The 23,276-nt window shown below is 52.5% G+C and overlaps 1 protein-coding gene and 1 long non-coding RNA gene across 2 annotated transcripts in view; one reads left to right on the top strand and one right to left on the bottom strand.

The window, feature by feature from the left end:
* LOC149124653 (uncharacterized) overlaps positions 1-16,757 on the bottom strand; it is a 65,793-nt gene extending 49,036 nt beyond the window's left edge. Inside the window, exon 1 of the long non-coding RNA XR_016212947.1 lies at positions 14,857-16,757. This is a non-coding gene — a long non-coding RNA (uncharacterized LOC149124653). The remainder of the gene's footprint in view (positions 1-14,856) is intronic.
* Positions 13,706-19,655, top strand: PDX1 (pancreatic and duodenal homeobox 1). Its single transcript, XM_008275214.5, has 2 exons — positions 13,706-14,387; positions 18,248-19,655. The coding sequence occupies exons 1-2, from the start codon at positions 13,979-13,981 to the stop codon at positions 18,691-18,693; spliced, it is 855 nt and encodes a 284-aa protein (XP_008273436.2). The 5' UTR covers positions 13,706-13,978; the 3' UTR covers positions 18,694-19,655.
* The last annotated feature ends 3,621 nt before the right edge of the window (positions 19,656-23,276 follow it).

Genomic DNA, 23,276 nt, shown 5'->3' with positions numbered 1-23,276 from the left:
CTGGGCCACCAGGGAACCTCAGGGAGCCTGTGTGAGAGCGATAAGCTCACCAGCTTCCAATCAGAGGTGGAAGAGCCATGCGTCAGGGGCATCTGGTGTTCTTTACTGTGTGTGTCTGTGTCTATATGTTCGTGTGTCTGTGTGTGTCTACTTGTGTATGTGTCAACTTGTGTGTGGGTCTGTGTGTGTATGTCTGTGTCTACATGTGTGTATGTGCATGTGTGTCAGTATGTGTCCGTGTGTGTCTATGTGCATCTATTTCTGTGTATATCTGTATATGTCTATGTGTGTGTCTGTGTGCATCTATTTGTGTGTATGTATAGAGACCTGTGTCTATTTATATGTGTGTCTGTGTATGTGTCTACGTGTGTGTGCATGTGTGTCCGTGTGCATCTATTTGTGTGAATGTCTGTGTGTGTCTGTATGTGTGTATGTGTGTGTCTATTTGTGTGTGTCTCTATGTATCTGTGTGTGTGCATGCAAGTCTGTGTGTGTCTATGTGTGTGCATCTGTGTGTGTCTATTTGTGTGTCTCTGTGTGTTTGTGTTTGTGTCTGTGTGTGTGTGTTTGTGTCCGTGTCTATTTGTGTGTGCGCCTGTGTCTATGTGTGTGTATGTCTGTGTGTATCCCTGTGTGTATCCCTGTATTTGTGTGTGTATCTGTGCGTGTGTCTACTTGGGTGTATATCTATGTGTGTCTGTGTGTGCATGCACACACTTGCTTCCTTCACACAACTAGAATCTGAGACCCCAGGCTAGGGATCGCGTCCGATTCCTTGATATCCTCGAAGCCTGGCCCTCTGCCTGGCACAGAGTAGATGTTTAGACAAGAGAAGGAAGGAAAGAAGAATCTTAAGTGAAACTACCTTTGATGGCAACAGATCGATGTCACAGTTCAGTGCATCTGTAGGTCTGTGAAGTTCTAATCACTCTCAGAATTACACCACCACATCCTCCAAAGCCACCATTTGACCTTCAGTATGTTCCTGAAACTCATGGACCAGGGGACTACAGAAACAAAACTGAGCACTAAATTATCCAGTATAGGGGCCAGCGCCATGGCTCACTAGGCTAATCCTCCTCCTGCAGCGCCGGCACCCTGGGTTCTAGCCCCGGTCGGGACGCTGGATTCTGTCCCAGTTGCTCCTCTTCCAGTCCAGCTCTCTGCTGTGGCCAGGGAGGCAGTGGAGGATGGCCCAAGTGCTTGGGCCCCTGCACCCGCATGGGAGACCCAGAGGAGGCACCTGGCTCCCGCCTTCAGATCGGCACAGCACCAGCCGTAGCAGCCATTTGGGGAATGAACCAATGGAAGGAAGACCTTTCTCTCTGTCTCTCAAAAAAAATTATCTAGTATATATATATATGTGTGTATATATATATATATATAAATAATCCTCTGTCGTAGCCTGAACACCCAACCAGATAAACACGCAAGGATCAGTGTGAATATTTACAAGGAAGCAACGAAAGTCCAAGATGCCATCAATCAAATCTTCAGAAGCAGAGAGAACATGGATGGCTCGGGCACGGACCAGGGCCAGGCAAACCTTGCCTCACCAGGGATGGTGACCGTGGGCTGGGAGGTGAGGAGCTCTAGATGGCTCAAATCTCACGCAGCATGCTATGTGTTTATGCACAAGTGTGTGCTTTTCTAGGGAAAAAAAATCATAGCATTCATTACACTCTTCTTACAATTTTAAAAAATAAATTTGTATTTATTTGGGTGGAAATCTGCGAAAAGATGGAGAGAGAGAAATCACATGTTCCCATCTGTGGGTTTAATCCCCAAACACCTGCAATGGCCAGGGCGGGGCCAGGCTAGAGCCTAGAACAGGGAGCTAGAATTCAACTCAAGTCTCTCCCATGCATGGCAGGGACTCAGTTATTTGAGCCATCACCACTGCTTCCCAGGGTGCACATTGGCAGGGAGCTGGAGCCAGGAGCCAAAGCTGGAAATCAAACCCAGGCACTCTGATATGCAGATGTCCTGCTGGGTTCAATGTACACTCACCATTACAATCTTACAGAGCAACTTGACTGAAAGAGCAGTGTCAGAACTGTGGCTTCAGTAACTTTGCTTACCTATTGGAGAACATGGATTTCCTGCCAGACATCAGAGAGAGAGAGAGAACCCACACAACTCCTTGGTATAACTGAAGTTGTGCTTCAAGTTTCCTTAAAGGGGGGAGGGAGGGAGATTTGTGAAACACCTAGTAAGCCGATAGATTTGAGACTTTTAGACAAAATTTGGTGCAAAAGTGCTAGTTGTTTCTATTGCCCTAATTAGTGACTGTCTTGGAGGCACAGTAAAATTGATTTTTTGGGGGTGTGTTTTTGTAGAAAATTGGAGCATGAATTAGACAAGGAATGAGGGATAGGTTGGGCTATGTGCCTATCTACCTCTTCACAAAACCGTTCCAACTGTCCTTTTACCCAACACACAGAGGGAGAAAAGTCTCTCTGTTGAAACGCCATCAATCTGGTTAATTATTTTTTCATCAGAAACATACATAAAGCAGCTCAGGTCTTTTCTCACCACATATCAGGCAATAATCAGAACCATAGTCATAGAATCTGATTTAGGAGTTCTAAAATCCTTTACTTCTTTATTCTCCCTTTATTTGAAAGGAGGAGAGAGAGAGGGGGAGAGCGAGTGAGAGAGAGGGGGAGAGAGAGCAAGTGAGAGAATATCTTCTATCTCTCCATCAGGAAACTAGAATGGAGAATATGGAGAAGAGAGCAGGGACTCAAACCCAGGCACTTTGATGTTGGATGCAGGCATCCCAAGAGACATCTTAACTGCTGCAACAAATGTCCACCCCTTCCAGGGTCATTATTTTAATTTGAAAGGCAGAGTTAGAGAGAGACAGAGAGACAGAGACAGAGAGAGAGGGAGGGAGGGAGAGAGGGAGAGAGATCTTCCATCCACTGACTCACTCCCCAAATGGCTGGACTGGGCCAAAGCCAAACACAAACTTCTTTCAGGTCTCCCACCTAGGTGACAGGTGCCCAAGCACTTGGCCATTTTCTGTTGCTTTGACCAGACCATTAGCAGGAGCTGGATCAGAAGTAGAGCAGCTGGGACTTGAACCAGTGCCCTTATGTGATTCTGGCACTGCAGGCAGTGGCTTTATCCACTATGCCATAACACTAACCCTCCCAGGGTCATTTTTTTTTTTAAAGAGAAAAATGCTGTACCACCAGCTACTATCAGATTCTAGGACTGGAGTGTACATTTGCCCTGGTGGTTAAGTTGCTTTTTTTTTTTTTTTTGCCAGGCAGAGTGGACAGTCAGAGAGGTCTTCCTTTGCCATTGGTCAATGGCCGCCGCGGCCAGCGCACTGCGCCAATTCAAAGGCAGGAGCCAGGTGGGGTGCAGGGCCCAAGCACTTGGGCCATCCTCCACTGCACTCCCCAGTCACAGCAGAGAGCTGGCCTGGAAGAGGGACAACTGGGACAGAATCTGGCGCACCGACTGGGACTAGAACCTGGTGTGCCAGCACCTCAGGTGGAGGATTAGCCTATTGAGTCATGGCGCCAGCCAAGTTGCTCTTTATGACGCCACATCCCATATGGGGGTGTCTGGTTTGAGTCCTGGTGCCTCCACTTTCTGTCCAGCATCCTGAGAGGTAGCAGGTGATGGGTTAAGTACTTGGCTCCCTGCCACCCACATAGGAGCCCTAGATTGAGTTCTGAGCTCCTGGCTTTGGCCTTATTCAGCCCTGGCTATTGCAGGCACTTGGGGAGTAAACCAGCAGATGGAGAATGTTTGTCTCTTTCTCTCTCTTTCTATGTTTCAAGTAAAATTGAACTATTTTTTAAAAGATTTATTTATTTATTTGAAAGGCGGAGTTACAGAGAGAGGAGAAAGAGAGCTCTGAAGCCAGGAGATTCATCCAGGTCTCCCACATGGTTGCAGGGACCCAAGCACTTGAGCTGCCTTCCACTGCTTTCCCAGGTGCATTAGCAGAGAGCTGGATCAGAAGTGGAGCAATCAGGACTCAAACCCACATCCATATGGGATACTGGTGCTTCAGTTGGGGACTTAACCTTCTAGACCACAGCGCCGGCCCCAGAATGAAATTCTCCCTCCCTCCCTCCCTCCCTCCCTTCCTTCCTTCCTTCCTTCCTTCGATTTTTGTTTATTTATTTGAGAGGTAGAGTTACAGACAGTGAGAGGGAGAGACAGAGAGAAAGGTCTTCCACCCTCTGGTTCACTCCCCCAAATGGCTGCAATGGCCAGAGCTGAGCCAGTTCGAAGCCAGGAGCCAGGTGCTTCTTCCAGGTCTCCCAAGGACCTGGAATGCAGGGTCCCAAGGACTCGGGCCATCTTCCACTGCTTTTCCAGGCCACAGTAGAGAGCTGGATCAGAAGTGGAGCAGCCAGGACTTGATCCAGCGCCCATAAGGGATACTGGTGCTGCAGGTTGGGACTTAACCTTCTTGACCACACTGCTCACCCCAAAATGAAACTTTCTTTCTTTCTTTCTTTCTTTCTTTCTTTCTTTCTTTCTTTCTTTCTTTCTTTCTTTCTTTCTTTCTTTCTTTTTTTCTTTTCTTTTCTTTTCTTTTCTTTCTTTCTTTCTTTCTTTCTTTCTTTCTTTCTTTCTTTCTTTCTTTCGATTCTAGTTTTTTATTTGAGAAGTAGAGTTACAGACAGTGAGAGGGAGAAACAGAAAGAAAGATTTTCCATCCACTGGTTCACTTCTCAAATGGCTGCAATGGCAGGGGTTAGCCAATCCGAAACCAGGAGCTTCTTTTAGGTCTCCCCATGGGTGCAGGGGCCAAGGACTTGGGCCATCTTCTACTGCTTTCCCAGGCCATAACAGAGAGCTGGATCAGAAGTGGAGCAGCCAGGACTCGAACCGGCACCCATATGGGATGCCAGCGCCTCAGGCAGAGAACTAACTTACTGTGCCATAGCTCCAGCCCCCAAAATGAAACTCTTAAAAGAAAAATTGTGCAGAGACTTGAAGGAAGGATGTTCATAAGGAAACATGGCTGGAGAAAGGAGAAAAAGAAGAAGGTCTTCCAGTATTTTTTCCTTGCGAATTTCTCTAGTTAGTATACTTAAATTTGGCTACTGGTTATATAAATACTAAAAGGCAAATAATGTCACTCCACTTGCTTGAGAAAAATCCAAATTCAGTGTCATGACAGGCCAGGAGACAGATTAGGCCAGGCGCAGGTGGGAGGCGTTTGTTTGCTTCTGTCTTATCACCTGTCACAATTTGCTGGAAGGTAAGAAAACACGGCTGTTTGTCTGCATTCATGGCAATCTCTAACTCTAACTTGCAGAAACCCGCAGTCTGACTGTGACCACGCTGGCAGGGTCTAATAAATTGCTTTGTAAATGAAGTGGACAATACTGATTGATTATGTTCCACAGGATGGCATTAGTAAAAAGAAAAAAAGATTTTCTCCCTCTACATTGAATTTCACATCCTTGTGAGCCTCTTCCCCAAGAAACCAATGGGAATTAAGTCAGTTTATATACCAGCCAATCATGGATGAAGCCTGGGAAACATAGGTTGTTTTGTTTTGTATACCTGGGCTGGACTGTTGGTGACCTTAAGGACTCTCTAAAGGCCCTGTTACAGGGACACTGGAACATGAAACAACTGGTTCTGAACTGAAAGCTCACCACACAAATGCTGACCTTGGCTGTGAATTGGAGCAGCAAAAGCAAACTTGGTCATTGAAGTCCTTGGCTTCTACTTCACCTTTAATTGTCTGAATGAATCTGGACGCAGCTGTCTCTCTGGGGTGGGTGTGTGTTGGTGTGTGTACTAGTTAACTGCTGTTCTATACACCTGTACACACCTGCCCTATGGAAGAGACAGCTCTCATCCAACCAAGACATATATCATCAACATATACCAGCAAAGAAATAAATGCAGCCAAACCAAGTCAAGCCAGTCCCACTCCTGACTGCTTTTTCAGATAGACTGTTCAGTAGAGAAAGCATTCCCTGATTCCAGTGGGAATTACAAAAGCTCTCAGGAGAGCACAGTGTGGGCTAAGTGTTGACATATGGGTATAGGTAAGAAGGCCAAGTCTACCAGGTGGACCAGACGTTTAATGTGAACTTCCGATGTAAAGCTTTCAACATTCAAATAATCATACAGCAGTTAAATCCTACTAAATAAAATGAAGAAATAATATGTATTAGATGTAAGCACCCAAATTGTTTCCCATATTTTAAAATAATGTCTGTACGTGATTAGAACTTGGCACGCTTCCTACCGCAGGGCACTTTCTCTAGGAACCTAACCTGGCGGGAAACATTTTGTGAAAAATAATTTACTATCCAGAAAGTTTCCCTGTTTCCAAGATAAGAAAGCCTGTTCTGCCATCCCAGCAGGCAAGGGTTGTTTAAGTTACTAGATAACAAAGTTGGTATTGATTCTATTATTTTTACTCTCTCTGATTCCCTACACTCCACAAGGAGTTTGTCAGACCAAGAATGATTTTTACAAAAAAAAAAAAAAAAAGTAGCTGTTATTGTTGTACTGGCCTCCTTGTGACAGATGGGATCCCAGTGTTTTCCCACTGCCCTTTACCCAGGAACAGAAAGCAAATAACCAAGAAACCAACACAGTCCTAGTAATCTGGATTTCTCAGCGTTGAGCCAGAGGGCTTGGAAATCAAATATTGGCTCCTCCTGCACACCCCTTTTAGCCTGTTGTTGTTAACCAGTTTAACATTCCCTTATCACATGCTCATGTGGGCAGAATTAAATGGAATTAGCTTCAAATTATATAAAATTCATTTACCTTTAAAGGAAGCTATTTGGTCATGTTCAAAGTAGGGAGAGTATTGCATTAAGACACAAGCTAATGGTTCTGCCTGGAGATGGATCAATTTGCTTTGGTTTTATTGCCTCCCTTTATTTGCCCTTAAGTGTTAGCTACTGGGGCTGGAAATGCTCCACTCAGCCCCACAGAGCCCACATTGGAGCCACACTAACAGCCCAAGGATAGCCTCGCTGTTTCTAAAGGGCTCCAGCCAGGTAAGCACAATAATAAGATCACGCTAATCCCTTCTAAAGCCTTAGTCACATAAAGGAAGAATGGATGTGCAAGAGAGAAAGGGAAATCTATGAAAATGGCCAGGGCGCACGTGTGTTTTGTCCATATAGAGTCAAAGACATCTCCTGAGCCGCTGCTTTCTGCCCTGTCTTACATATTTTCCCAACGTTTAGTTGAACTTCACAACAACCAATGACATAGATACATATGTTTACTTGTATGTCCATCTACTAAGAGTATATAAGAGTCTCCATATACATCAAATAAATTATAGCTAAAATGTTATGGATGTTATTATTATTCTCGATTTGTAGTGTGCATAAGAATTACCATGAATGTGTTTAAAATGCAGGTTCCCAAACACTCCCTCCATATTGTCATTCAGTAGGTCTGGGGTCGGGTTCAGACATTGCATGTTATAAGCATTCCAGTGATTTTGATACACACGGTCCGTGAATCATCTCTCCAGAAACACAGCCCTATGATCCACATTACTGCATTCACCAGCAGAAGTCCCCATCACTGTAGGATTTCATCAAGATAAATGTGTTGCAATATGGAACTGAAGGGGGATGGCACTGTGGCTTAGTGGGTAAAGCCACCACCTGCAGCGCTGGCATCCCATGTGGGCGCCAGTTCAAGTCCCAGTTGCCCCTCTCCTGATCCAGCTCTCTGCTATGGTCTGGGAAAGCAATACAAGATGGCCCAAGTCCTTGGGCCCCTGCACCTGCGTGGGAGACCCAGAAGAAGCTCCTGGCTCCTGGCTTCGGATCGGCCCAGCTCCAGCTCTTGCAGCCATCTGGGGAGTAAACCATGGGATGGAAGACCTCTCTCTCTCTCTCTCTCTCTCTCTCTCTCTCTCTCTCTGCCTCTGCTTCTCTGTAGCTCTGCCTTTCAAATAAAATAAAAAATAAATCTAAAACAATATGGGGGGCCGGTACTGTGGTGTAGCAGGTAAAGCCTCCAGTTCGAGTCCCGGATGCTCCACTTCTGATCCAGCTCTCTGCTGTGGCCTGTGAAAGCAGTACAAGATGGCCCAAGTCCTTGGGCCCTGCACCCACGTGGGAGACCCAGAAGAAGGTCCAGGCTCCTGGCTTTGGATTGGCACAGCTCCAGCCGTTGTAGCCAACTGGGGAGTGAACCATCGGATGGAAGACTCTCTCTATCTCTCTCTCTTCCTGCCTCTCCTTCTCTCTGTGTGTAACTCTTTCAAATAAATAAATAAATAAATCTTAAAAGAATATATGGAACTGGAGAAAACAGGAAATACATGCATGGTGTATTCCCTTACCATTTTCCCTCACAACGTGCTACGAGGCCACGTCTACCATAGGGAGAATTACTAACAGGAAAATCCAATGATCTTGTGACAACAGTGAGCCCTTTACAGGGTGTGTGGATGGAGCCTCAGCAGCCACAGTGAGGGCCTTCCTTTGTGCAGCTCTGGGTCTGGCACTGACCCTCCCATTTTAATCCTATAGATGTCTAGTTTTGACCTTTTCATATGGGTCTTGGATTTGGGGGACACACACAGAGTCACCCTGATGGGGGAGTCCTGTACTCCCACAAAGGTGACCAGGTTGCCCATGACTTCCTTCCCGATTTGGAAAAAAACAGGAATGGGACAGGATTCCAGCCCTGCTCTGACCAAGGAACTGGACTATTGTTTGTCCTGAGCTGTTTTGGGGTTTCCTCTGAGTCTATGCTGGTAGCTTTATCTCTAACCCAGAAATGATAGAAAGACAGACAATGGGATGAGGGTGGGCTCTGGCTAGATGATGTCATTGGAACACTGGCTTCACATCTCCTGGCCTGGGCTAACAAAGCATTGTTGGCTGTGACTTACTCACCTTTCAGAGTTTCAGGTCTTTCTCCCAGCCACCCTGGCTGTGGCAAAGGAGAAGGCCCTGCCCCTCTTCCATACCTGTCTCTTTCATCTCTTTGGTGGGGCCTGTTTCCTCCAGGTCCTACTCCTCTGCCCGCTTAAGCAGGGTCCCACCTATCCAGTGCTTCCTCTCAAGGTTCCTGAATATACCTGGCCAGGACTACCTGTCTTTGGACTAGGGCTTGTGTGCAGTATCTCTGCAGTCCTTTGGATGCAGTACTTACCCACAGTTAAATGCTTGTGGGTGCATTTGAAGCAATGCCAGGAGAGAAAGGAAGACATGAACATTAACGGAGCACCTACCAAGTACCAAGAGCATTTGACATTGAATTTGCACCAAAAGGAAAAACATTTCTTGAGCGCCTAGTACAGCAAGGTAGTACATTGACATAACCAACAGAATGGATTCTGAAGTCAGGTCACCTTAGCGTGAGTCTAGGCTCTGCCACTTACTCTCTATGACTCTGGGCAAGTAACTTAATACTACTGTACCTCATCTTCCACTGCACAGTGAGGATCTCAGTGCCTAGCTCATGGGATTTTTTTTATGAGGATTAACGTACGCAAAATGTTTGAAACAGTGCCTTGCTCCGTGTGTTTTGCTAATATTGCCATTATTATTACTATACTTCATGAGATCTTGCTATGGTTTCCATTTTACAGGGAGGTTTAGCAAAGTTGTGTAACTTCTAAGAGACACAAGGCAGAGCCACATTTGAAAGATGAGCATAGGGACCAGCATTGTGGTGCAGTGGGTTAAGCGGTTAAGCCACTGTCTGGGATGCCCAACATCAGATGGAATTCCAGGCTCCTGGTTTCAGCCTGGTCCAGCCCAGGGGCACTGTGGCCATCTGAGGAAGAAAGCAGCAGGTGGAAAGTCTCTTTCTCTGTCTGTCCCTCTCCCTCTGTCACTGGGCCTTTCAAATAAATTACTCGTTAAAAAAAAAAAAGTTTATTCAGCTCCCAAGAACTCACAATCACCCACTAAAACCAGGGTGTATGTCCACTTCCTAATTTCTGTGAGACAAAGAGATTTAGGCAGGGCCAAAGTAAGGGCTGTGATAGGCATTTGATCAGGATTGTTGAAAAGACTTGCTCCTTCAAACCAACAAGCCACGTGAAATACAAAGGGTTGAGCCAGTCCCGGGAACTGGACAGTGTGGGTTAAGCCTTCTCTGGGCTCTGGCAGAAAGCTAGAGGTAAGGAACTAGTCCCAGGAAAACAAAGACTCAGTCACAGGAACCAGTGGTGGGGGCAGGGAAGAAGGCAAAGAAAGGAGCTGGTTATGGGGGCTTAGAAGGAGAAGGCAGTGGGCAAGGCTAGGATTTCTGGAGACTGCGCATCTGTAGAACAGAGCTGGAACCAGGAGCCTGGGTAGGAGCAGGCCAGTGCGAAGTGGGGAGGCCTAGGGAATGGGGGGGGGGGGGAGAAGGAGGAAGGGGAGGGAGTAGCAGAGACCTTAGATCCTTAGGAGACCCAACTTCTTTTCATGCTTTCCTTTGCACCCCAAAGTGATCCAGAGACCAAGGAAGAAAGGACTGGGGGGGGGGGGATCACTGCAAGGAGGAAGCATTGGGAGGTGAAGTGCAGGGTCCTGAAGCACACAGAACCTCCTCCCTGAGTGCTCCCTCTCTTCTGTCACACTCACCACAGCCAGTGAGGTACAGAAGAAGCGCTGGCCCAACTTGATTTTTGAGCCTATTATCTATAATGGGCAGGGGAGAGGGGTTGTTGAATTACCTGCAAAACAATTCCGATTCTCCCCTATCATCACTAGATCGTTTTTTATCCAGGGACTCAATGGAATACTTTTAAACTCCAAGTCTGAGCCCCCCCCCACACACACACACACACTCCCTCCCCAGCTGCCGGCCAGGGGCCCCTCGGTCAGACTTGGCTTCCAGACTCCCAGGATTCACCAAGGAACAGGAGAGTGCTGATCGACCCTGGCGGGGAGAAAGCCACGTCTGCACTCTACTCGCTGAAGGAAATGCCAGTGCTCATGAACTTGAGGTCAAGAACAGAAGGCGCACACTCAATCCATACATGGATTACAACGCTGAGCTAGCCCACTCCGCTGTAAGTTTTTATTTTGAACACCGAATTGCAAAAATAAATAGGCTGTAATACATTCCACTTAAATTCTTGATGCACATATTCTTCAGGTGCGTCTTCGATGACTTTACCGAGAGCAAGGTAAGCCGTGTTGGCCAGACGCGTGTGTAGGCGAGCGGGGGAGAGGGCAAGGCGAGGACCGCCCATCTCAGCGAAGGCTATCAAGACGTCCTCCTAATAAACGACTTTTTCACTGTCCACACTATAATTGGTTTACAGCCTTTTTTGTTGATTTATCCATAAGAGCTGCTGTTAAATGGCTTGGGAAGGCGCTTGCCTAATGGCTCGGTATCACCGCCGGGCTGTCAGAGGCCAGGCTGCGTGGAGGGCGCAGGCGTCCGCCGGGATCCAGAGCGGAAACGCGTTCCACCTGTAATGCGCTCGGTGGTTTTATGATCCCTGCACCTACGTCCTCCTCGAATCTTGCCCCGCTGAGGGTTCTGCGGAGATGCCTCTTTCATACGGATGTACTTGACAATGAGCCAATCCAATATATATAGAGAGAGATAGATATATCTATCTATTGATATATCTATATATCAATATATATAGATATATCACTATATGTAATATATATCTATATATATCCTAATAGCCTTGTCCCACCTCATAGGAATAATCATAATAATCATAATAATAAGGAACCACTTAGCGTTTGTTTCCTCGGTCCGTCCTTTGGGCAGCAGGCGGCAGGAAACGCCAACCCTCGAAGCTCAGAAAACGCCCGCCCAAAGCCCCTCCTCGCCCCCTCCCCCGGGTTTTGACTAGGCCGAGGAACGGGTTTCCAGCCCGGGAGCGCGCTGCGCCGATTTGCTTTCCGCTGAGAACCTCTTTCCTTTCTGCAGGGCTGAGCAAAACTCTTAAATGGAAGCAAATGAAGCATCGAAATGGAGCCCAATTTACCGAAATGTGCAATTAGACGAGAAGTGCAGAGTAAACACTCCGGGGGTGGCGGGCGCGGCGGGGTGCTCGGGGCGGGGGTGGGGCGCGCACCGAGTCCACAGTGGGGGTGGCGGTGCCCGGAGGAAGAGAGAAGGGAGGGGGCGGCAGGGGGCGGGGAAGGCGGACGATCTTTGTCCGGCTCATAACCGCGTCGCCAAGTCAACCCCCGGCGCCTTGGCAGATAATCTCCGAGGGTCAACACGCCGCGGCCGGGACCCCGCTCCGGCCCTGCCCTACTGATCGATGTAGCCACTCGCGGCCGGGGCGATAGCGCCGGGTCCTCCGCGGCCACCGCGAACAATGGACTCATTGACGCACGGCGCCGAGATTCGGTGCGCGGGTCCCACGGCCTACACCTCCCCCGGCCGCAGGGCGGCAGGTGGCCCTTTTCCCGGAGGAGACCGTAGAAAGGCTCCCCGCCCGCCAGTCTCCCTCGGCTTGTCCTTGGCTGACAGCTGCGGCGAGCCAGAGGGGCTCCGCGCTGCGTGCCTCCCCGGATTCTCGCGGACCCCGCGGGCGCCAGCGCCTGTCGGCGTGGAACGCTCGGAGGCCGCGCCAACCTCCCGCGGAAGAAAGAATCCGCGGAGAAGTCCAAATTCCCAACCGGCTCTTGGTCCGTTAATGAAACGAAGATAGTTGAGATTATCGCACCCAATCCGTGCGCATTCAGAACACACACATTTCCAGTAGGAGAAAACATTAAAATCCAGCAAAGGTATGCGAGTGCGCTAGCGTGCGGCTTGCTCAGGTTGCGGTAATTTCTCCTGCTCGGTTCCTTGTGGCTCACGCTAGATTTTGCAGCTTTTCTGAAACGGTGCCCGGGTTTTCCTAAAGCCCTAGGTGGCTGTTTCAGGAAAGTCGTCGTTTCGGGAGATCCGGATCACTGGCTGGTCCGGCCGCCGGGCCCTGGCAGGTCATTGGCGTCTGTCACTGCGTAGGCCTGGGGTAGTTCCTGGGAGAGAGCAGGAGCGGAAAAGTGGCTCCGTCTAAGAGTGCTCAGAGGTTACCGAATGGGTCGAAGGCAAGCACGGACATTGTGAAAATGCAGCGCCTTGATTTCCTTTCCTCAACACCCCAGTTCCCTAAGCCTGCCTTATTTCAAATCACACACCGCAAAGTGGAAGCTCTCGGCTGGCGGACTACGGCCGCGCTCCCGAGATCCGTGGAGAACCGCCGAGAGCTTGAGAAACCCGAGCCAACACCGGATGGGCCTCCCAGCGCGAGCCGTTATCGGCCTCTTTCCTGCTCGCCACATTTAAACTGCCTTAAGAGCTGACCAAATGGGCCCCAATTTCCCCAAATCAAAATGTAAAGCCCTTCAATTTTGGAAAAAAAAAAAGCCACTGTGAATGCTTCTACAATTACAGCTCACACCGCAGAAGTACCTGGAGCAGCCACAGATAAAGCACACAACGAATACCGAAATTTTATGCGTCCGTTCACAGACATTAGTAGTGATGGAGAACAAATTTTGCAAATAAAATAAACTGCCCCCTGACCTATAGAACTGGGGTTCACATGCTTTGGAACTGTATGCTCCAAAAGTTAAGAAAGCTTGCAATCTGTATTTGTGACTCAATCTGTATTTGTGAATCTTTTTCAATTATACAGTGTACGTTATCCAAGACGCAGGGAAAATAGAAACGTGTAAACCACGACGAGAATGTTTCTCCAACACTTCCCGCTTTGAGAGACACTGCCAGCTGTATACAGGCAAATGCAGCGAACTCAGCTGGGAGAGAAAACTGAAACAAATGCAGGTGCCTGCGAGTACCTGGGCCTCGCTTCTTAAGGTACTCGGCCGGGCCAATAATGGCCCCAGGCTGAGCCACGTGGGGCGCGGCGGAGCCTATGGCACGGCTGCCGGCCCACCCGTCCCCGCCGGCCGCTGAGTTCCCCCGGAGAAGAGCGCGGAGCTGTCAAAGCGAGTAGGGGTGGTGCCGGGAGTGGGAGCGCTTGCGCAGCGCCAAGTCCTCGGCTCCCGGTCCCCAAGCCCGGGTTGCAGTCATGAACGGCGAGGAGCAGTACTACGCGGCCACACAACTCTACAAGGACCCATGCGCATTCCAGAGAGGCCCTGCGCCGGAGTTCAGCGCCAGCCCCCCGGCGTGCCTGTACATGAGCCGTCAGCCCGCACCGCCACCGCCGCCCCCGTTCCCCGGCGCCCTGGGTGCGCTGGAGCAGGGCAGCCCACCCGACATCTCCCCGTACGAGGTGCCCCCGCTGGCCGACGACCCCGCAGTGGCGCACCTCCATCACCACCACCTCCCCGCTCCGCTCGCGCTCCCCCATCCGCCTGCCGGGCCCTTCCCGGATGGAGCAGAGCCCAGTGCCCTGGAGGAGCCCGGCCGCGTCCAGCTGCCTTTCCCGTGGATGAAGTCCACCAAAGCTCACGCGTGGAAAGGCCAGTGGGCAGGTAAGCCTGGCTTCGCCCCTGTCTCTTCTTGCCTCTGGGCCCTGCTGTGCAACCCCGCACAGAAACACCTGTCTGGTGCAGCGTGGAGCATCTTTCCCAAACCCAGCTCTCCTCCCGGGAGCTCCAGCTCCTTCCCTCTCCGCTGCACCCATCTTCGCCTCCGGGAGCCCCCGAGAGCAAAGGCCTAGCCAGGCTCGGGATTCTCCTCTAGCGGAAGCCCGGGACGCCGGCATAGTGGGCGTGGAGTAAGCGGAGCGAGGGCCCGAGGATGTCTCTGACCCAGAAAGGAGAGAGCCTTGGGAGCCTCTGATCTCCTCACTCCCCCTGCCCACCCCAGAAGCTTCAAGACACAGGCGCGGGCAATCTCCAGGGCACTGAGTAGGCGTAAAAAGGAAAATGCATCCGCGCAGCCTTGCAGTATGCGACGGCCCGGGTCGGGAAGGGGCTGGGGCAAAGCCGGGGAGCTCACCGCAAGGCTGAGGGCCGACCGTGCATCCCTGGCGCCAGACAGAGGCGTCTGCGATGCTGATACTTTCCGCGCCAACCAGAAACGTTTGAAGGGGTCTCTCAGGAAGCCAGTTTGAAGACGGCGATGCGCCCTCCACGCACAGCCCGCCCAGGGAAGCTAGAGGCCCAGGTTCCCGCGGCCCTCGGCGCCAGCGCGCACCCGAAGGTCTTTTCCGCGGCCGGGAGGCGGAAGACGCCGAGCAGCCCCCAGCTCCCTTCCCCCGCCCCGAGCTGCCGGGAGTTCCGGCGCGGCCTGTGCCCCGCCACTACACAATGTTATCGCTTCCGTGCCACAGCCACTTCTGGTCACACCTGCATTGCAAATAGTTACCTTTTGCTTTCAACTGACAGTCGGGAATAGGGGAGAGAAGTTCGAGCTGGCACATACCGCACCCTCCTCATCCACTCCCAGGTTTCTCGGCGCCCCTGTCTGGTGAGACCTGGACAGTCCTGCTTGATATTGACCCGGGCGCAGCCAGCGCGGGCTTGGGAGAAGGCCATCCAGGATCCGCCAGGGTCCTCCGGAGCTTGCCTCTTCCTAGGTCACTTTCTTGCTAAGGGAAAGGGCCCAAATTCAGCCTCGACAGTCCCTACCGCCTGCGAAACCCGGGCAAGGAGGTGGCCGATGCAGCCGAGGCGCTGCTCTGTACCTCGCCAGCCCCTGAGTCCCTGGGCCACGGGCCTTGGAGTCCCGGGCTCCTAGTGGGCATGAAGACGGCCCCAGGGCCGGGTTTGGAGGCTCCCACTTGGTTGTTGGCACGAGAGCTGCGTTGCCTCCGAGGTCCTATTCTCACAGCACCCGGGGGCGGGGACGCAACTTGCTGGCATCCTAGCCCTCGAGGCCCCTGCCTCCCGGGCTGGCGCTTCCTTAGGAGCCGGGCGGGAGAAGTCCTAGAGTACTTCTGAAGCGGGGTAACTTCCTGATCCCCACCCACCCACCCAAGGATGTGCCCCTGCTCTGGAGGTGCCTGGGCTCAGACAGACGCGAGGAGGCGGCAGATGGGCGTCCCTGCCAGGACGTGGGGCGCATTCTATAAGGGAACACTGTGGCGCTGGAAAGTGCATATGGGGTAGGCCTTTGCGGGCGCCCTCTGACCGCCGGGAAGGGACCCACCTTGGCTCACTTCTGGAAGTGAGCAGCTGCGGGCCACTGCTGGGCCTCCGGCCCCGGCCCTTCCTGGAAACTTTCGAAGGAGCCGAACTTCCAGAGTTAGGGAACTCGCCTTCCCGCGGAAGTGCACGGCGACCGACGGGTGCGCCTTCGCAGTACCAGCGTGAATTCGCATTCTGAAAGCCTTGCCCTAAACGAAGGGCATCAGCCGCTCTGGGAAACTCACCTAAGCCACCCAAACAGAAGCCAGGGGCCCAGGACATCTTCCCAATCACACCATCAACAGCTTCCCCCTTCAGCTTCGCCCGGTCTCAGCACAGGTCCACCCCCACGCACACACCTTCCCCACCCCACCCCCGCCCCCGCCACTCCACCCTCTCGGCAGTGGACTCCTCGCAGCCTCTCCCAGCACCGCTGCCAGCCTCACAACCCAGGCAGAGCCCCAGAGAGGTGGCGAATTGTGGTTCAGAATTTCCCACTGCCTTTTTAACTATTCTTTTACGGGCCCTCGATTTTCTCCTTGGCGGAAGACAGCTTGGAAGACTTAAAGGTGCCCGCAGGGAGGCAGGACTCCTGTTAACTGGGGTCTGGACCTCGTGTCTGGGTAGAAATGCGGTAGGATTCGGAAGGAAATTAGCTCACTTCCTAGACACCTGCGCGCCCGGGCGCTCATACACACACCTTTCAACTCCTTAAAGCCTCCCGGACACCCTCAGGGAAATATTCATGGCCCCTGTCCTAGGTTTAGCCTGTGGATTGGGTATTTGCCCAGAAAGGAACAGATCAAGACCCAGAAGAAGACAGAGGCAAACAGTGAGTATGTGGCACTTGCTAGCTTTCTGGCGACGCGGGCTTGGAGCTGGGAGCCCTGAGCTCTTGGAGGCTTGTTTCTATCCCACCACCCGGTCCTCCGCTGCCCTCTCAGCTTCCCAGCAAGGTTCGGGGCCCCATGCATTCCCTCTTGGCCTCTGCCAGCATTTGGGGCACAGGACACAGGGCTCCAGGCTGCCAGCATCCTGCACGGGCCAAACGTGACTGTGCCCAGAACAGAATTGTTTGTCCTGCCGCCTGGCTATGTTTGAAACAGTTATGGATAATTTGGGGCTGATGACAATACAACTGAAGAGACAGGACCTAAATGGTCAGGGGATAACAAAACCTATCAGAATTCCCATTAGCACCAGGGTTTTCGAAACACAGATAGCACAGGTATTTTCTTTTCTTTTCTTTTTTTAAAATTTATTTATTTGTTTGAAAGAGTTATACACAGAGAGAAGGAGAGGCAGAGAGAGAGAGTGGTCTTCCACCCACTGGTTCACTCCCCAAGTGGCCTCCATGGCCAGAGCCATGCTGATCTGAAGCCAAGAGCCAGGAGCCTCCTCCAGGTCTCCCACATGGGTGCAGGGGCTCAACAATTTGAGCCATTTTCTACTGTTTTCCCTGGCCATAGCAGAGCTGGATCAGGAGTGGAGCAGCAGGGACTTGAACCAGCACCCACACAGGATGCTGGCACTGCAAGCAGTGGCCTTACCTGCTATGCCACATCACCGGCCCCGGCACAGGGATTTGCCAAGTGCTGATTGCACCAGTGAGTGGGTCGTGAAATCAGTTCACTAGGTTGCGATCAGCATTGTTTTAACGGAGTCGTGGACAGTGGGAGGAAATTAGGTCACATCATACGTGGTTAATGTTGGTAGTATATCCTGAAATGTTTGTCAGATACAGGTACACATATATGCTTATGTGTGTAGATATATATGCACACACACATACATATCTCTCCTTGTGTGTACTGCATAGTGATCTTAAATCTATTTCTTACTGCGGATCATCGTCAAAAAAATTTTAAGCAAATCTTCTGTTAAAGGTATTTTGTTGCCCTCCTGATACCGAGTCGTTTTAAGTAATTATTGCATGCATTTTAATCAGCATCAACCCGAAGGTGGGTTACATGAACAATCACGGGCAGAACCAAGCCTCAGCTCACGGTGACAGCGAAAGTACATCTAGCCTCTAAGAATAAAGGTTGTTTTCACTAGGAAAGTCTGCATAGATACCCCTCCCCCGACACACACACACACACACACACACACACACACACACACACAAAGCGGCGCTGGGTAGGGGCTAGATCAAAGGAGCAGTTGGAAGGGCTGCGGTCCCTCAGGCAGGGGCCCGACGGTTGGGTTGTGTGGGTGGGGGCCGGGTGGGTGGCCGCACTCACGCACTGTGTCTCCCGCAGGCGGCCCCTATGTGGCGGAGCCGGAGGAGAACAAACGCACACGCACCGCCTACACCCGCGCGCAGCTGCTGGAGCTGGAGAAAGAGTTTCTATTTAACAAGTACATCTCTCGGCCGCGCCGGGTGGAGCTGGCCGTCATGCTGAACTTGACCGAGAGACACATCAAGATCTGGTTCCAAAACCGCCGCATGAAGTGGAAAAAGGAGGAGGACAAAAAGCGGGGCGGTGGGACCACGGCCGGGGGTGGCGGGGGCGCGGAGCCCGAGCAGGACTGCGCCGTGACCTCTGGCGAGGAGCTACTGGCGCTGCCGCCGCCGCCGCCCCCCGGAGGTGCTGTGCCGCCGGCCGCTCCCGCTGCCGCCCGAGAGGGCCGCCTGCCGCCGGGCCTTAGCACCTCGCCGCAGCCCTCCAGCGTCGCGCCCCGGCGGCCGCAGGAACCCCGGTGAGAGGCGGGGGCTGCTCCCTGCCAGGCGGCTTCGACCGCTCACCAAGAATGCGGCGACTGGCTCTGGCAAACTGGACGGGGTGGGGCTCTGGGGACCACCCGAGACTGGAGGGGAAAGAACTTGGCGCTGGTTCCCCCAGGCGCATGTTGCCAGCTGAGGAGCCGCAGGAAGATGCTGGTGGACCTTCTGGGAGCAGAGGAGACACTGGTTTCTGTAATCACTGGGGCCTCTTCTGATTCTGCCTTTCGATTGCCGATGTCTGCCATTGTGATGCACCTGCCTCCTCGCCCCCAGGACTCCGCACTGCACCTGTGTTTAGGAAGCCGCCTCAGCCCTTGAAAGACAATGCAAACTGCGCTAAAGCGACTCTGCCAACACGGAGCAGGAGAGCTGGACCGAATGCCTTCATCTGCTCGGAACACAGCCACTCTCACTCGGGCGACCACTTTATGTTTAGAAATACTTGCAACCTTGGCGATTTCAAGCGTCCTGTGAAATCCCCGTACCCGGCAGTTCTCCTGCTCCCCTTCTCCTCTGGCCGCAGACATCGCCAGCCTCCTGCATGCCCTTCCTCTGAAGTAGAAATTAGCTGGCGAGGTTGGCTTTGCTGAGCAAAACTGTAGGGTAGAGGCGGTGCAGGAGTCGCTGCGTGCCTCCGGTGGTCCTGCTGCGGGGCCAGGACAATCGGGTAGGACAAGGGTGTGAGGGAGAAAGAGGAACCTCGAACGGACCCGCACCCGACCCCCCAGGGATCACTAAACCAAAGGTATCTGGAACTTTCCATTTAGGATGTGGGGTGAGTGCCTGGGCCAGGGCCATTGGCCACTGTGCTGAAAGGCAGCTGGCTGGCCGCCGGGTCTGCCTTGAAAGAGCTATTCTCAGACCACCGCTATAAAAGCTATGAAATATATGCGATCAGAAGGTTTTGAAAATGTGTTATTTAAACTTGTTAAGCTACCTAACTGGTTTTTGTTGTTGTTGCTGTTTTTGGGTTTTGTGCTTTTTTTTTTTTAATACTCTGATCGGTAGATACCGGATCAGGTTCACCTTTCAAGAGCTGCTTAATAAATACAGTTCACAGGGGGAGAAGATGAACGGGATGGTCCTTGCCTTTCCTTCAGTGCCATGATTCCAATGTAAAAGTTAAACGATCGCTTATTCTTTTTTTTTTTTTTCCTTACCCGGGGAAAGCATTAATTAAGCAACAATACACTTGGGTTTTGAGCTGGAACAGAAGTGTGAGCGGCGGAGTTTCCAAGTTCGCTTTATTTCAAAGGTAATGATCTCTTTTCCAGATGACTTTCTCGGGCCATATGGCCTAGGGTGGGAGGTCGGCGTACCCTTGGCTAATGGGACCTGAGCCAAGAGTGGCCCCAGACTTGCAGCCAGCAGCGCGGGCCAGGGTGGTGGCCCAGCCTCTCGCCCGCTGCAAAGCTGCGGGCCCCAGCAAAGCATGTTTCGTGGACTCTTTCAAAAAATGTTCCCAGAATCCGTAGGCTTCCAGGTCCTGGAGACGCGCGCTTCTCCACGTAGCCCTCCGCGGGTCGCCGTCCACCAGGCGCTCTGGAGCGCACCGGCCGATCCTTTCCAAGAGTCCCTACTTTCATTTTGCTCCTACACTGAAAGACAGCAGGCACTCCTGTGTGGTTTTCCTTCTGGGCTATAGAAATCAGAACGCCATTCCAAAGAAAAGCAAAAACCCGGCATCAGAAAAAGACTTGCTCTCTTCCACGAGGCTGGCCGCCTCGGCTTTGCGTTTCAGCGCCAGGTCCCTCAAACAGGGGCTTCATCCGCAAGATCCGGGCAAGACTACCTCGCAGGGTTTCTAGAACGCCGTCATCTTTTCCCACACAGTGGCTACAGCCGCTGTTGGTTTTTGGAAACAATCCAAGCCGCCGCTGCTGCGGAGCTTCTCCCCGTCCGCCGGCAGGAGCAGCCCGTGTCCTCTCGTGGGGCCGCAGGCTGTCGCTGTGGATCCTATTCGTGCTCGCACCGATCGCCACCGATCTTTGCTGAGCACGTCCTAGCTGGCGAACCCGCGCATTCACAGCAAGCGCTCGCACTTGTCCCTCATCCGCCCACCGCGGACGCGCCCCGTCCGAGCCAAGGAGGCGTTCCGGTTCCCAGAACGAAGCCGCTGTCCTCCCAGAGGCTCGCGTGCGGATCTTCCGCGGCGCGCCGGCAGGGCCGCGATCCCTCTGAGCGGGTTCGAGGGTTTGCCATTGGGAAAAGAGGTGCGCTCTGCTGGGTCTGATCTTTGGGCAGCGGAGGGCGCAGGTGTTGACTCAGGTTCGTCTTGCAGCCTCAGCCCGCCCAGGGCCGGCTCAGAGATCACCCAGTTTTGGCTGAAAGCGCAATTCAGCTGCTCTTTGAACAGCGGAAACTGCCGCCTACCCCGGGCCGTTCGCTTTCCTAGGCTAAAAGCTCTGGTTCTGGAGTCCCGCCATCCTGGGCTTGAATCCCATTCTCCAAACCTACGTGTGGCCTTAATTAAGTCGCTTAACTCTCTGTTTCCTCCTCCGTAAAATGGGCTCACAGTGTGGCCGACATCAGTAATATCTTTGGAGAGCTTAGGATGGGAACCTCGTGCAGTGACCAGTGCGCGTGGCGGGGGTGGTGGGGTGGCAGGGGTGAAGGGCCCAAGTTGCCCTCCTAGGGAGGCCCGGGGAGGCAATGGAGAGAAAGTAGGGAAGAAGAACGAATTCGACCGTGAACCCACTCCTGCGCTCCACCCCAGCCAGTGGAAGCCGGCCCGAGGGCTCCGTGCCACCCACTCAGATCCCGCCGCAGCGGCACCGATGGGGCCCCACGAGGCGACCCGCGTGGGGGGCTTGATGTGCGTGCGTCGAACTCTGAACGGCCACCCTGGGCCAACAAACTCTGATGGAGCGAAGGCGGCGCTCGCTGCTCCAAGCTCGAGCCCACATTCGGGGCCTCGGTCTTCGTAGGGAGGAGGCAAGGAGGAGGAGATCTCCTCCGAAGGCCAAAAGAAGGAGGCGGCTGGGCCTTGGGACAGTCTTCTGCGAGCAAATAGGGTGACCTCAGAACCCCGCCGGTGACCCGTGCGAGTCTCTCCCTGCGAGCCTGTCGGCTTCCCCCTGCACTTCGAACTTGCTTTGTGTCTCTCCTATGAAGAACAGGTAGGCCTGCGACAGGTCTCAGGAGAAAGTGGCCTTCGGGGCGGGAGGACGAGCCAGCAGGGCTCCTGCACGCGCTGCGCACAGGTCTCGGCGCCAGAGCGCGCCGGCTAGGCGTGAGCGCTCCGGGCCCGTGAGACAGCCAGGCTCTGCCCGCTGGGCCCAGGAACACGCCCACCTGTACTCCATGCCCCTACTCAGTTTCCTGGGGCGCCTCCCCTCTGGAGCCCCAAGTCCCACCAGTCCCTTGAGAATCTTCCACCCCGAGATGAGGTTCGTTGGCGGAGCGCCGCGGCTCTGCGCGCCGCCGCCGTCTCCCGGATCTGATTCAAGACCAAGATCAGACCCAGCACTCAGCTGGATCGGTCAAAGCTCAGCCTTGGAACACCCGGGGCCCTGATCCCTCATCACGCAGACCCGGGCAGAAGCCACTGAAAATCTGAAAGGGGACCAAGAACCAGGGCGAGAGCACTCCAAATCTGAGGGCCAGGGCCTGAGCCACGGATTCCCCAAATTTCCTCCAGGTTCCTTCTGTCCCCAGCCCGCACTGAGGACGCATCGTGCCAACAACAGCTCAAGAAAAACAACAAGCCATTTCTCCCGCGACGTGCTTCTAACACAGTTACTCGAATAAATTCTCACCTTGTAAATCCAATCCATACTATCCAATAACAACATCTGAGAGTTGGTGGTCCTGCCTGCTGTATTTAACAGGATTCAGGACTGTAATTCACTTGCAGCCCTAAGGTATTAAGCAAGGTTTATTGGGTTCCTCCAGGACTGGAAGCCTTATCGGGCTGGGCCCGGGGGAATGGGAATGGAGATGGAATTGATTGCCTTACATTCACGAAGGAGTCCCACCCATCCCCCAAATGTCTCCTTGTGAATGAAGGTTATTTCTACGTTCCCAATTAATTTTAATTTCCTTTAGTCTCCTGCTGTCTCCCTGTCCTTCAACTAGTAACGTTACTATCAATCGGGCACTGGAGCCCTTCCTTCATAACCCCTCGGTTTTATTTATGGTCTTCTTAGGTTGACATAAGAGACTCCATTTTGATTCTCACAACCTTTGCATTCCTTTCCCAGCTGTGACTGTCAACCACTCTCCCCCTCAGTCACATGGTCCAAGGGTGAAGGTGATTCCTCCTTTCCATGAGAGCCAGAGGCAGGTTGTCTGGGACTGGAATGTGCCCCTGGGCTCCCTGGAACCCAGGCTCCATTGATATCCCCCCCCCACCATCTGCCAGCACTACACTGTGCACCCCTCTCATCCCACAGGGCGCTGCAGCCGTATCACCAACTTACAAGCACCAGGAAGGAAGAAACCCAGGAAAGGCCATGCCCCTCTAACAGGTAGAATAATGGTCCCTGAAAAATTGAAAGAGGTCAATCTGATAGTCCCTCCACCCTATGAATGTGTTCCCTTACAGAGCAAAGGGGCTTTGT

Source organism: Oryctolagus cuniculus, chromosome 9 (assembly GCF_051225735.1).
Source record: "Oryctolagus cuniculus isolate XC-2025 breed Fujian yellow rabbit chromosome 9, ASM5122573v1, whole genome shotgun sequence".
Classification (NCBI taxonomy): domain Eukaryota; kingdom Metazoa; phylum Chordata; class Mammalia; order Lagomorpha; family Leporidae; genus Oryctolagus; species Oryctolagus cuniculus.
This window is presented reverse-complemented; position numbering and strand designations above follow the sequence as displayed.